At 38.1% G+C, this 15,385-nt stretch overlaps 1 protein-coding gene across 17 annotated transcripts in view; it reads left to right on the top strand.

Annotated features, from left to right (window-relative positions):
• EPB41 (erythrocyte membrane protein band 4.1) overlaps positions 1–15,385 on the top strand; it is a 203,040-nt gene that overhangs the window by 106,091 nt on the left and 81,564 nt on the right. For all 17 annotated transcript variants that reach the window (XM_073903077.1, XM_073903069.1, XM_073903072.1 and 14 more), the window contains one exon: positions 9,431–9,473. In XM_073903077.1, the coding sequence (XP_073759178.1) occupies positions 9,431–9,473 (43 nt within the window). The remainder of the gene's footprint in view (positions 1–9,430; positions 9,474–15,385) is intronic.

The following is a 15,385-nucleotide window of genomic DNA, read 5'->3' as shown; positions in this document are numbered from 1 at the left end:
GCACGTTCTGCATGGAGCACTGGGTGTTATGCACAAACAATGAATCATGGACCACTACATCAAAAACTAATGATGTGATGTATGGTGATTAACATAACAATAAAAATTATAAAAAAAACTTTGAGTTGCATTGATAACTTTTCACCATTGGTGGTGCCATCCATAATTGTCCTGTTGGCAGGTTTTATTTCCTTTATAATACTTTTCAAAATCACATATTAAATTGCTTTATTTATATTCATTTAAATATTTATGTGTAAAGTGATATTAAAAGTGGCTAATATAAAAGCTGAATAGCAAAGTACAAACCTGGCTGTATAAAAAAGGGCATTATTATCCCTCTTAGATAAAATATTTCTAGAAGAGAAAAGCTGTTGTTTCAGAATCATAATCTAGTTTCAACTTCCCTGATAGTTTATAAGAGCCCCTTTTGGGGAAGTCAGTGGGCAAGTGAATCCTGGGAAACATAGGGCTTATCATATTCAGAGCATTTGTCAGGTCTATAGTAGGCTCCAGGTTCTTACAGGATATCCAACAGAAACATGGTTAGAGGTGATGAACTGTTCTATATTTTCTGCTTTTAAATTCAGTGTGACCAACCTCCAGCTTTGAGAAATAGGTCAAAGCAGAGTTTTTCTTTGGGTTAAAATGAGGGTCTTTGGGCTGATCTGGGAAGTAGGGCATAGAAGGGAAAGCAGGTACTTGCCAAGCAAATCTTGTACAAAAATGAATTTGGGGAAGACTTACCTTAGCATTGTCAGGTTAAAAGGCCAATACAATAGCAAAAGCCATCTTGGTGATGACAGTCCTTCAATATGCTCCCTCTTGAGTCATACTTCTTTAGTATGGATGAGTTGCTCTCTCTGCTCCCGTGTAGCTGTCCCTGGTATTTCCCATCACCATCATCCTGGGGATTTGATTTGCCTCACTCCTGTGAAGTTTCTCCTATTTCCTTTGTCCTAGCTTTTCCTTGTGTTTTGATAGAGTGCTTCTTCTAAGAAATGGCATGTGAGACATAATCTTTTTGAGACATTATATGTCTGAAAAATGTCTTTATTCTTCCCTCACGTTTGGTTGTTAGTTTGGTTGGGTATAGAATTTTACACTTGAAGTTATTTGCCATCATAATTTTGGTGGCATTGCTCCATTGTCTTCTAGCTTCCAGTGCTGCTCTTGAGAAGGCCAAAGCCATTCTGATTCATGATCTTTTGTGTGCCCTTCCCTTTGTAGAATTAAGCTAGTAAAATCTTATTGTCTTCCTCCCTCCCTCCCTTCTTTCCTTCCTTCCTTCCTTCCCAAAATGGAGGTACGAATTTAACTTAAAACAATAAGGAGAGACCCTGTTTCCCCACACTCCTTACCAAACCACAGTGGCAGCAGACTTTTTACTTTTGCCATATGAATAGGAGAGGAAAACCAGAGCCAGGACTTGCTTTGTAACCACAGCTCCAAGTCCATGGTTTGGAGCCCATTGCTAACTCTCTGTGGATGATATCGTCCCCTTCCCAAAACAGGTGAGGAAAGAGTTCCTCAGCCTTATAAGTTCGAGCCCAGCATGGAGCCAATCTCCTTGCCAGCCCAGCTTAGAAATGCCACCTCTTTACTGACCCAGGCTGGTGGCAGAGAGGACCATGAGCTAAGGGGAGGGCTCGCTCATGCTGCCCTGGGCTGTCAGCCTGATGCTAGCTGCATTGATGAAGGAGCAGGACAGGTCTTTAGCCAAAGGCCTAGGTTCAGCTTGGAGCAGCGATGCAGGGCTGTGGCCTGGTTGCCTGGCACCATGGGGGTTGTGACACAGGCTTTGTGCAGCCAGTCTGGAGGGGAATGAAAAAGCCTTGTGGCAGTGTGGGCAAGGAGAGGGGTGGCATTGGTGGCACATGTGGCCATGGGCTGCAAGCTTGGAGGGATAGCAGAAGACCTTGGGCGGTTGGGGCATGGATGGGGGGGAGGCCGCCATGTGCCAGCCGGGTACATGGCCAGCTTGGGCCGGTAAGAGAAGGCCTTGTCACAGGAACAGCAGCGATGCGGGCGCTGGGCCGGGGCTGTTGTCGGACCAGGGAAGGTGCCCCCGCAGAAGTGGCAGGCCCTGGAACCAACTGGCTGGGCTTCTGCGGTGAGCCCTGGTGGGGTGCTGCTCCCTTGGTTACTGGTTCCTTGCCGGTGGGACTAGGATCCGTGTCCCAGCCGTGGACTCCGAATCTTGTTCCAGCATCTTGCTGGCCCAGGAACCCAGAGGGAGTTCGGCGACGCTGGGGATTATCAGGCTGATGGGGATAGGGCTGTAGGGCCCCGGTATTGGTTTAGTCTCAGTCCACTGACACCACGTGAACTGCTTGCTTCTTGTTGCTAAATTTTATCCCTGGTGTGGAGGGGGGAGGGGGGACCTGCGGAAGACCCCTCCTACAGTGGCTGGTGCAGCTGCTGAGCTGCCCTTGGACATGGTGCAGTTGCTCCGCCCGTCATGCTGTTCGATTTCATTTTAGTCACCATTACCTATGTATATCTACTGGCAGTAAGCCAGATTTCCAGATAGTCTCTTTAGAAGTATATAGAGAGTCAGGAAACGCTTAAATGTGTAAAGCCATTAGTGTTGTTAGTCGTTTATCCAAATTTTCTGTTATTCTGAAAACACAAAGAGTACTAGAGTTACAAAATCTCCTGGGGTTCAATCCCCTCATTTTAGAGATGAGAAAACTGAAGCATATAAAGGCAGAGTGGCTTCCTCCCAATCCATTCCCTCCTGAAATTCCCTGCGTCCTGCTCCTTCCTAAATGATTTTCTCCTTCAGCTTTTTATTCCTCTTTCCTTGAATTTTACGTTTTGTTCTTGTTTCTTGGTTTTTGTTTCCTACCTACCGGAATTAGTTCCTGTTAAATTACAAAAATTCAACCAAGTAAATTTTAAAGATCTAATTGCCCTTGGTAATCATTTCATGAATTGGGCATCGTTCCACCTAGCAAGTAGAGGGGAGCTCTGAAGGCTTACAGGAAAGCAAAGGTTTTTTAAGGTAAAGAGGGAATGGAAAAGAGGAAATTATTAGCCAAGAATCCACTGTTTTAGGCAAGGTCACCCTCCAAGGGGAACAGACAGGGTCTATTAGTAAATATCTTAGTGCTGACCAGGAAATTCCCATGTTGACTAGTTAAAGGTTACATTTCTTGGTGGTTGAAACTGTAGTTAGGTTAGATATTAAGTCTTGGTTTACTGACTTGGTTAACCTAGGTGATGCCATTTTGGGCTTATGGTTTTCTTTTTAACATTCCTCAAATTGTGGGGAAAAAATGTGAACCATAAGACAAACAGAGATGACTATCCTCTTTCCAGTCCCAGTCTATTGTCTGTCATCTTTTTTTGTGTGTAAAGATTTGTCCTTTGTATATGTAAGTTCTCTCCTTAAGAACTTCTGGATTGTTTGTAGACAATTGGGTACCTTTAGCAGGGAGGAAAGTTAATTGAATTGACTTTTTCCTCACATGGAATGGCTTGCTTACTCTCTTTCCCTACTGACTACATAATTAACAGGCCTATTGCCAGACTAAGTCTGGCTAGAGAAGAGGAAAGGCAGTTAGCAGCAAAATTCTGTAACCCCATGAGACATTTATTACCACTATGAATCAAAGTTATATGAGTTAAATAGTTGTTTCCTACGTTTTATTCCTGCTTGGTTGTTTATGAATGAATCGGATTTTTTTCCTTGGAGAAATGTCACCCACATTAATTCTTACCCCCTCCTCCCCAAATTCCCTTCCTAAGCAAAAATCTTGAGCTCTTTTGGTAAATACTGAGAATTTTAAATGAGTAGTTCATTCAGTTCAGTCATGGTCCTCTGTCTTTTCTTTCATTTCTGTGTGGATGAATTTTCTTACCTTAGGAGTCAAATTTTTAACTCTGAATAGGTAATCAGTCATAGCCAGGAGGGTCTTTCTTTCACCTTGCAAAGGCAAATAGCAAACACCACTTGAGTGAATATTATATCTGTAGTGTGAGGCATTTAACTTATTGTCATCTGAAAGGATGGATTGTTTTAAATTGATTCATGACTAGCTTTGAAGCAAGTACCAATAAGGATTGTATCTTTATAGTCTGGCAAATCAGAAAGACTAAGATGAATTTTGTAAACATACTTGCAGAGTAGGAGGCTGTATTTGGGATCTTGTCTTTTGCTCCAAAGATTTGGTTTGACATCTCTAGTGGATTTAAATGTGGCTTTTTTTAACACTTAAAGAGTCAGACCTAGAATTACTGTGCTAGAGTTTCTACAAACATCTTGGAGCAGTGATTTGAAGTCAGCATACTAACAGAAGCATAAACAATGGTTATTCCTCAAGTTAAGGAAGACAGACTTGTGGAGCTTATAGATAATCCTTTTACCTCAAAAGACAAGGAGGAGCGCCTGGGTGGCTCAGTCGTTAAGCGTCTGCCTTCGGCTCAGGTCATGATCCCAGGGTCCTGGGATCGAGCCCCACATTGGGCTCCCTGCTCGGTGGGAAGCCTGATTCTCCTCCCACTTCCCCTGCTTGTGTTCCTGCTCTTGCTGTGTCTCTGTCAAATAAATAAATAAAATCTTAAAAAAAAAAAAAAAGACAAGGATTTGTCTAGATCACTTATATGTATGTGCAGGGTTTTAGGACCTCCAGATAAAGGTAGCTGATGGCCAACTCAAGGACTGTTCTTTCTTAGGGTTTTTTCTTAAAACTTTATGAACCTAAGGTTATATTGCCACAAAAGATGTGAAAAGTTCCTAGTCATTTTACTTACTTAAATGACATTGCCTTAGTTGAAACTTTATCATCTCTATACTGGTTTATTTCAGTAGCATTTTTCATTTGTTTATTCATTTATTCATCAAACATTTATTGAGTCGACAGCATGTGCCTTGTGCCAGACAGAACTATAAAAGACATAGTCTCTTTGCTCAGGGAGCTCCCAGACCGATGAGGAGGCAGCAGTAAGATGGGAACCCACAAAAAAGGGGTTTTCTGTGAAGGTAACATAAGATCTGAATTAGATAGTCAAGAATCTTCCAGATGAAGAAATTGGGATAGAGTATTCCAAGTGAAAGGGACAACATGTGAGAAGGTGTTTTAAAGTAGGAGAGTACATGTGAGACCTGTAATTCTTCAGCTGAATGAATAAAGATCTGTATCAGGCTATTACTGTTATTCATCTCTATTATTTCGAAACTTTTTTTAAGCTCAAGAAGGAATGTGATACTTTTTTTTTATGTGATACTTTTTTAAAGCACAATTTAAGTTCTGTTAAAATGTTAATTTAATAAATAAATAAATAAATAAGATGTTAATTTATTTAACTCACAGGAAATGATCAGCAAAATGGACCCTTCAGAGGGAATCCTTAAAAAAAAAAATAAAGGGAATCCTTGCAACTGAAAGTATTCAAATAGAAACCAGAAGATTATCCAGACTTGCTATTTTGGGGACATCTTAAGAACCCTAATAATTGGTGCCTGAGTGGCTCAGTTGGTTAAGCGCCTGTCTTTGGCCCAGGTCATGATCCCAGGGTCCCTTGGATCAAGTCCCGCATCGGGCTTGCTGCTCATGTGTGCTCTCTCTCTCAGGCTCTCTTTCTCAAATAAATAAATAAAACTTTAAAAAAAAGGATCCCGATAAGATACAATTCTATAACTTTTGTCCTCTCAATATTTTGTTATTTTATAAGTTAATTCCTATCTTTTTCCCCTAGCTATAACCCTCTCTTTCACCTCTCCTTCAAAACCATTCTCTTGAGAAATTGGTTTACATATAACTATCTTTAGTTCCTCACCTATTTAGTCTAACATAATACAGGGAAGTGTGTAAATCATACATGCGTATTTCAAAGAATTTTTACAAAGTGAACACATCTGTAAATACCCCCAAGACTGAGAAAATAAACATTACCAGGACTCCAGAATCCCCTTTTGTGCCCCCTCCCAGTCACTCCCTCCATCCCCTAACAATCATTACTCCCACCCCACCCGGTAAAAGTAACAGATGTCTTCCTGACATCTATTACCGTCAGTTAGCTTTGCTTGTTTTTAAACTGTATTGTAAAAATGAAATCATACATATGTTCTCTTAGGTCTGGCTTCTTTTATTTTGTTCAGTATTGTGTTTTTGAGATTCATCCGTGGTGTGAGTAACAGTAGATCATTCATTCTCATTTCTGTATAAATGTTCATTGTTTGAGGGGCCCCTGGGTGGCTCAGTCGTTAAGCGTCTGCCTTCGGCTCAGGTCATGATCCCAGGGTCCTGGGATTGAGCCCCGCATTGGGCTCCCTGCTCCGCAGGAAACCTGCTTCTCCCTCTCCCACTGCTTGTGTTCCCACTCTTGCTGTCTCTCTCTCTCTGTCAAATAAATAAAATCTTCAAAAATAAATTTAAAAATATAAATTCTTAAAAAAAGTTAATTGACTATACCACACTTTATATATTCTACTATTGATGGATGTTTGGCTTGTATATAGTTTGGGCTTTTAAGAATACTGCTGTTGGAACATTCTGGTATATGTCTTTTAATGCACATATTTCTTTTCTGTCCCATAGACTTCATCCTATCAAGCCCTTTTGATGATCAGTATCAGCACAATTTATTGAGTGTTGCTTATGTGCTTTTTATATACATCAAATAATTTAATTCATAAAAACTCTGAAGAGAGTAGGTTTTTTAAAAAACGATTTACTTATTTATTTGAGAGAGAGAGAGAGAGTGGAGGGAGGGGAGAAGGAAAGAGAATCCTCAAGCAGACTCCATGCTGAGTGGGGAGCTCAGCGTGGGGCTTGATTCCAGGACCCCAAGGTCATGACCTGAGCTGAAACCAAGAGTTGGACACCCAACTGACTGAGCCACCCAGGCACCCAGAGGAGGGTAGTTTTATCCCAATTTTATATATGAGAAAATTGAGATTTAGATGATCTTATATAAGGTTACACAGCTAGTAAATGGTAGAGAGGTTGAGACAGGATTAGAACTCAAGACTATCTGACTTCAAAGCCTGTACCCATAACTGTTATTCTCTCCTGTACCACAGTTATCGTTCTCAACAGCAACCCCTCATTTGGTCTCCCTTTATATAGTCCTTCCTCTAATTCATGTCACTCCTTTATTTTAAATCCTTCAATGGCTCCCCCTTGCCTGGAACTTGAAAAAGTCAGAGTTTCTTACTGTGAAATACTGAGTTCCCCCTGATCTGACCCTTACCATACCATTCTCTTCCGTTTTGTATCTCCCCTCCTCACTTCTTTGTTCCAGCTATGCTCACCTACATGTCACAACTGAGACATGTTCTTTTATACCCTGGGCCTTTTTATTTACTCCCTCTTCTGTTTTGCCTGGCTAACTCTTGTTTGTCCATGAAGATGCGGCTTAGGTCTCCCAAACATTCTCTTGAGAAACATTTCCTAACTGCCTCTTCTCCCCAGTCCATTTTGGTGCACCTCCTCTGTGCTCCTAGAACACCCTCATCATAGGACTCTCACACATTACTATAATCATCATTCTCACACTTAGAACAAAAAATCAGTGGTTCACTTTTCACCTCTTCCATTAGACCGACAGCTCGTTGAGGACAAGTACAATTTTTAAATCCTGTTTTGAAACTTCAGTGCCTAGCACATGGGGTTACTCCTCAAATATTTGTTGGCTAAATAAAATGCTGTGAATTGAATCATTTAAATTGAGCATAAAAGTACCTATTCTTGTACACATTGATTTTTATTATCTTGTACACATTGTTTTTTATTTGGATTTGGAGGTCTAGGTACTGAAGCAATAATAATTTGTTCTATAACGTTACTAATACCTTGGAGTCACATGTGATTGACACAAATCTGGGTTTGCCCTCGTTATGTCAAATTGGTGGGAATTCTAGCTCCAGAGTCATAGAATGGCTGAAAAATCCCTGTAAGACACTTGGCAGCTTCAGGTTACCTTGGGAGATTTCTCTAAAAAAATAGTGGAAAATATAGAGTTGCCTCATTATGGTGAGTGATGTTTCATTCCAAAGTGGTAAAAAGTAGTCTTTCTTAAGAGTTCTAGGTTGCATGGTATAAATGATGATTCTCAGTGGTTCCATGAAACTTATTAATTGGACTTTTTGAAGTCTTCCTTTGCCTTTGGACCTGTAACAACTTAAAGTTCTTTAATCATAATGAGAAATGAGAGTTACTGCCTTTCTGACAGGGCTTAAACAAGTGTGTGCTTAGTTTTTATTCTAAGGAATAATTTTATATTAAATGGTATATTTTTAACACATTTCTTAATCTTCTGTGTTAATTGTGGAGAAAGGGGACAGAAAAGGAAATTAATCTTCACTCTTGTGTTTATTGTCTGTTATGATGACTACCTTTATAAAGCAGTTAAAGTAGTATATAATCAAATATAAGGTTGTGGAATTCAAGTTCATTTCTTGGGCAGGGCAGATGGAATGGTAGCCTTGTGCCTTTTGTCTTTGTTGATAGAGGGCGAGGAAGGGGTACTTTACTCTAAATATCACTAAAATTCAGTTTTAAACCTTTTGGAGGAGGGTATGGAGAGGTATTGGGAGGAAGCAGGAGAGGGGCTCCTGGGTGCTGACAATGTTAAACTCATGTGTTCACTTTGATAAGTTATTGAGCTATACACTTATGTTTTAGGTATGTTTCTGTATGTCTCTTATATCAATAAAATATTTTAAACAATTTAATTTAGAAATTTCTGTCTTTGAACATTTCCCAAGGAGCCTGCAAAAGATGTTAATGGTGAGGCTCTTTCCAAGTGCCATTATTTTTCATGGTCCACCATAAATTGAAGAATCCTGCCCTAATGGTGTGTAGACTCTAAGTGGGGTTGGAGAACAGTAAAAGGAGAGATTAGTGTGGGCAAGAGTAGTCAGGGAAAACAACATAATCACTCATCCAATAAATATTAACTGAGCATGAAACATGTACCAGATGCCATGTTGACATAGAAAACTTAAATGAGATTGGAGGTCAAAGTTGGAGGGAAAAATAAGATCTGGGTGATGTTAATTAATCCTGGTTATATCTCTACTACTCTTTACAGAATGATAAAAATAGCAAGTGCTTATTTAGCATTTCTTCTTTACTAAAAGTTTTACATGTATTAGCTCATTTAATCTTCACAATAAGTCTATGAGACGGGCACAACTACTAGTATCTCATTTTAATTTCCTCTAGTAGATGAGAAAACAGATACAGAGATGCCTAAAATCGCTCAGCTAGGAAGTAGTGGAGTTAGGATTCATTCCTAACTGTCTGGCTCCCTATTTCTCTGCTCACATTTACTATGCTGTGTGAAATTAATGCAGAGAATATCAGAGATATAGATTGACCTAGAGAATCTATTCGAAAATGTCCAGTAATCCTGCTCTGGTACTCTGTGCTTTGTGTGTTTTGGAGCTGTGTGTGAATGCCTTTTCTTCTTTTTACAGACATGGCTGGATTCTGCCAAAGAAATAAAAAAGCAAGTTCGTGGTAAGTGAATCTAGCCCTTTTTATAGTTCTTTCTTTCTTTTAGTAGGTCAGAGGATTTTCACCCATTTTCTGGCTATGAGTCACTTTAGAATCCTGGCTATGGCAGGTGGCTCTGAAATTGAGATAAAGCCTTCCCTTAGAAGGAGGAGATTCCATGATAGAAAGATACAACAGAGGTGGACATGATTGAGATGTAGGTCAGATCTTGATGTTTTTCTTTACAACTAGGCAAAATTGGGGAAGATTGGAATGGTTGAGAAAAACAAGTTTGAGAAGACCAAAGATGAGAAGAGAAAAAGGATATGGGAGTCAGTTCTCAAAGGAGTTTGCTGTCTGGTCCTGGTCCTTTTAAATTGTTCTGGACTGTTGCATTCTAACCTTCTTCATGTTTTCTTCTCTAGTTAGTCCATTCTCAATAATCTTCTTCCAAACAGTTCTTCTGTTAGTAGAAAAATGAAATTTCCTTGCCAATGGCCCTCTGACATTGTGACTTTTCTCCTAACGCCAAGCCCTCTAGTATGTTACTGTTGTACCCCTGCTCAGACAGCTCTCCTGAGATAAATATTTCTAGGTCGAATAAAGTGTAAATTAGTATTTTGTAGCTCCAGGCCCAAAGGGCTAGCTAAGGGGTAGAGACTCTTTTTCTCTTGTTTACAACTAAATGTCTTTTTGGTTTATTTTTAAGGAAACTTTTAGGAACTGCAATAGAGGTTATTCATCATGGTTAGTAAGTTTTAACTCTATCACCTAAAAACAAATTTTATTTTTCATTTGTTTCTTAAAAGAAAACAATCTTGCTGTAGTGAAATGTTTTCTTTTAGACATATTTATAATTTATATTCCTTGAGATAGAAAAACAAAATACTCCTTTGGACTGGCAACTCTCCATATTTGTTCTTTGCCTATAAAATGTTTTAAAATCCAAGTCAGAGCAAAATAAATAAATAAATAATAAAAAATAAAATAAAATGCAAGTAAGAGCAATACATTTTTGGAATATTTGAGGCATGACAAGAAAAACATAACTCCAAGTCCCCTTCCATGAAAATTCTTTTAATATTCAGTATTACTCAGGAACAAATGATTATACAAGAAGACTGGTTAGGAAGAAAAGTTAAAGCAGAATTTATGATGAGTGGAGAAGAGTATCTAGTAGATTATATAGATGTAATGATCTCTAGATAGAATTTCTAGCTATAGAAAAAAATCTTGCTAAGAAAAAGAACCAGTGTTTGTCATTTAAAAAAAATTTACAAAATAATAAGAACCCTTCCTTTAACATGGGAAAGGAAAACCTTGTCTGTAGCACAAACTTAAATAGGGAATCAAAATGTAAACATTTCATTAAGCCAAAGAGAAGATCAACATTTATCTATTGCAAAGATTTTGTTTTTTTAAAAAAATATTTTTTGTCACACAGATAATATTTACCCATTGTGAAAAATTTAAACATTAGGGAAATATATCATGAAAAAAGTAAAAGGCCCCTAAATTCTATCCTCTAGATACAATTACTGTTAAGTTGGTATAAGCTACAGGATTTTTTCTAGGCATATATAAATTTTGCCTTTCAAAAATAGAATTATGCTGTATAGTATTCTTGTCCCCCCACGTCCATAGGAGATACGTTCCAGGTCCCCCAGTGGATGCCTGAAATTGTAGATAGTACCAAACCCTGTATATACTGTGTTTTTTTCTTATACATATGTATCTTGATAAAGTTTAATTTATAAATTAGGCACAGTAAGAGATTAACAACAATAACTAATAATAAAATAGAACAATTATAACAATACACTGTAATAAAAGTTATATGAGTGTGGTCTCTCTCTCAAAATATGTTATTGGACTGTACTCACCCTTCCTATGATAATGTGATGTGATGAAATGCCTATGTGATGAGACGAAGGGAGGTGAATGACGCAGGCATTGTGACCTCGTCTTAGGCTACTATTGATCTTCTGACCGTATATCAGGAGGATCATCTGCTTCCAGATCGTGGTTGACCATGGGAAAGTAAAACCATGGATAAGGGGGCACCTGGGTGGCTCAGTCAGTTAAGCGTCTGCCTTCGGCTCAGGTCATGGTCCCAGGGTCCTGGGATCGAGCCCCGCATCGGGCTCCCTGCCTGGCGGGAAGCCTGCTTGCGTTCCCTCTCTCGCTGTCTCTCTCTGTCGAATAAATAAATAAAATCTTAAAAAAAAAAAAACATGGATAAGGGGGGACTGTTGTACATTGTTATGTATTATATTATCTATGCATTATGTATTATATATAGTTAAAAATTTGTTTAAATAGGTGATACAAATATGTGGAATAAAATTAAAAGATACAGATGAATCTAATGCCAGGTAAATCGCCCTTCTACCCCATCCTTTAATTCCTTGGGTTCTTTCCAGAGATGTGCTGAGTGTACATAGACATACACGTATTTTAATATAAATATGTATTTAACACATATATGTTTACATGCATATATTTTACTATGTACATTTACATAAATATGTATTTAATAGGCATGTTTTATATGTATTTAATATAAATATGCAACCAATTTTTTATTTAACATAATTTGGAGTATTCTTCATATCAGCACATATAAATTTGTTTAAAAATTTTCTTGATGACATAGTTGTAGCACAATATATATAAGCAGTCATTTTGATGGCCATTTTGGGTTATTCTCAATAGTTTGCTATTACAAACAAGGTTGCAGTGAACGTTTATATAGGTTCACGTTCACTTATATAAGTGCATACATATATATGTTCCTGTAGGTAAGTTCCTAGAAGTAGAATAAAAAATACAAATATCTAAAATTGAAATAGATACTCACCAGAAGGATTTTTTTTCCATATGAAAAACATACAGAGAAGTATGGAGGCTAATGTAACAAATAACCCATGTACACATCACCCAGAATTAACATGTGTTAACATTTTAAATTTAAAATAGGACAGTACCGGTAAGTTCTATCTTTTTTGTTTTCCTCCTAGTCCTGCTCTCTTTTCTCCCTAGCCACTGAAACCTGTTTTCATGAATTTGGGGTGATTCAGTCCATGGTTTTTTTTATGTTTTTTCTTATATATCCATACCTATATACCATAGATAGTATTGCTTTGTCTGTTGAAGTTTCCCTCAGACCCATTTATTCATTTGAACCTCTTTTGGAGGTTTATCAATCTCTCCCTTTCCTCCCAGCTTAATTCCCTTGGTTGTGAATAAGAGAGATCTCCCCTACTCAGTGTGGCTATCCATCTCTGCCCCTTTCTGTAATAGTGCAGAGCAAAAGCAAGAAGTCCTTATACCTTCAAAAAAGGGAGGGAGGAAGGAAGGAAGGGAGGAGGGAGGAAGGGAGGGAGGGAGGAATCCTTATACCTTCTACATATACCGAACAATACAGATATATAATGTACACAACTTATGCTTAAAAAATTCTCTAGTCCAGGTGTAGTTTTTATAAATGTGTCTTTCTCTCCTTTCCCTGCAGGGGTCACACTGTCCTGAATTTTATGTTAATGATTTCATTGTATTTTTAAGTAGTTTCTGTTACCTATGAATGTATACCTAAAAATATTGTTTTACCTTTTGAACATCATATAAATTTAATTATTTAACAGTTAGCCATTTGTGATTTGGTTTTCTTCCTCAACATGATTTTTGAAATTCATCTCAGTTGAAAAGAAAATTTCACAAAACGATTCTTCATCTTTACTATGAGGGATATCCTCTGATTTTTTTTGTTTGTATTCTATTTCATTTTTTAAAATGCTGGGTTTTTTTAAAGATTTTATTTATTTATTTGAGAGCGAGAGAGAATGAGAGATAGAGAGCACGAGAGGGAAGACGGTCAGAGGGAGAAGCAGACTCCCTGCTGAGCAGGAAGCCCAATGTGGAACTCGATCCCGGGACTCCAGGATCATGACCTGAGCCGAAGGCAGTTGCTTAACCAACTGAGCCACCCAGGCGCCCCTAAAATGCTGTTTTTGACCTACTAAACTGACTTCACAATGGATCATGATCCACAGTTTAAAAAAACACTTGAGGGCGCCTGGGTGGCTCAGTTGGTTAAGCAACTGCCTTCGGCTCAGGTCATGATCCTGGAGTCCCGGAATCGAGTTCCACATTGGGCTTCCTGCTCAGCAGGGAGTCTGCTTCTCCCTCTGACCGTCTTCCCTCTCGTGCTCTCTATCTCTCATTCTCTCGCTCTCAAATAAATAAATAAAATCTTAAAAAACAAAACAAAACAAAACACTTGATTGAGGATGTATACCTGTAAGTGGAATGCTAGATTATAGGGTATGTTTTACCAGATATTGCCAAATTGGTCTCCTTTACGTTGATTGTAACAGTTTACCTCCCCACCAGTAGGAGTAAATGAGAATTCCTAGTTTCCTGTGTCCTCAGAAGGCAGGAATTTTTTTCAATTATTAATTTAAAATATTTCTTGACATAATTTTAGACTTAACAGAAAATTGAAAGAATGCTACAAAGAGTTCCTGAATATCCTTTACTCAGATTCCTCAAATGTTAATATTTTACTACATTTGCTTTTTCTTTTCTCTTTATCTATACGATCACACACACACACACACACACATATACACAGAGGTTTTTTTTCTGAACCATTTTAAAGTTGCATCATAGCAACATTATTCACAATAAACAAAAGGGAGAAACAACCCAATGTCCATCAACCCAATGCCCATTACCCAATAATAGGTAAGCAAAATGTGATACATACATACAGTGGAATATTATTCAGCCTTAAAAAGGAAAGAAATACTGATACATTGATACATGTTCCTGTGTAGATGATCAATGAAAACATTATGCTAAGTGAAAGTAACCAAATGTTTAAGGTCATATATGATTCTATTTATATAATATCCAGAATATGTAGATCCACAGAAATAAAACAGATTAGTGGTTGCCAAGTGTTGGAGGTGGAGGGGGTACGGACAGAGAGGGAGTGACTGCTTAATGGATACAGAGTTTCCTTTGGGAGTGGTAAAAAGGTTTTGGAAAAAAAAAGAAAAGAAAAGGTTTTGAAACTAGATAGTGATGATGGTTGTACAGAATTATGAATGTACTGAATGCCACTGAATTGTACACTAAATATACTGAATCGTATACTTTAAAATGGTTCATATTATGTGAATTTCACCTCAATAAAAAAGAAAATAAGTTGCAGTCATGATATCTCTCTACCCCTAAAATATCCTAAAAACTATGAATTTTCATATATAGCTATAATACAGTTAGTAAAAGCAGGAAATTAACATTGAAGCAATACTGTAACATACAGATCTAATCAGTTGTCCCAGTAATATTCTTTATAGCAAAAGAAAATCTCCGGTGATGTTTTGCATTTAGTTGGCAGATCTCTTTAGTTTTTTTGATCTGGAACAGTTCCTGAGTCTTTAAAGTATTTTATAACATTGGAAGTTTTGAAGAGTCCAGCCTCATTATTTTATAAGTGGTCACTTTGAGGATGTTTGATATTTCTTCATGGCACATGAATCTTCAGATTATGCGCTTTGGTGGGAATGTCATTGAAGTGTTACTGAGTTAGAGGGCAGAATTTTTTTTTTAAGTAAACATTTTTTGTTTTAAGATTTTATTTATTTATTTGTCAGAGAGAGAGAGCATGCACAAGCAGGGGAACGGCAGGCAGAGGGAGAAGCAGGTTCCCTCCTGAGCAAGGAGCCCAATGTGGGACTCGATCCTAGGACCCTGGGATCATGACCTGAGCTAAAGGCAGACACTTAACTGACTGAGCCACCCAGGCATCCCAAGAGGGCAGGAATTTTATTTATTTTTTATTTTTTTATTTTAAAAATATTTTATTTATTTGACAGAGACACAGCGAGAGAGGGAACACAAGCAGGGGGAGTGGGAGAGGGAGAAGC

This window comes from Callorhinus ursinus, unplaced genomic scaffold (assembly GCF_003265705.2).
Source record: "Callorhinus ursinus isolate GAN/ISIS: 27379988/994484 unplaced genomic scaffold, GSC_fseal_2.0 scaffold18, whole genome shotgun sequence".
Lineage (NCBI taxonomy): Eukaryota > Metazoa > Chordata > Mammalia > Carnivora > Otariidae > Callorhinus > Callorhinus ursinus.
The sequence above is the reverse complement of the archived record's forward strand: the minus strand, read 5'-3'. Positions and strand labels throughout refer to the sequence as shown.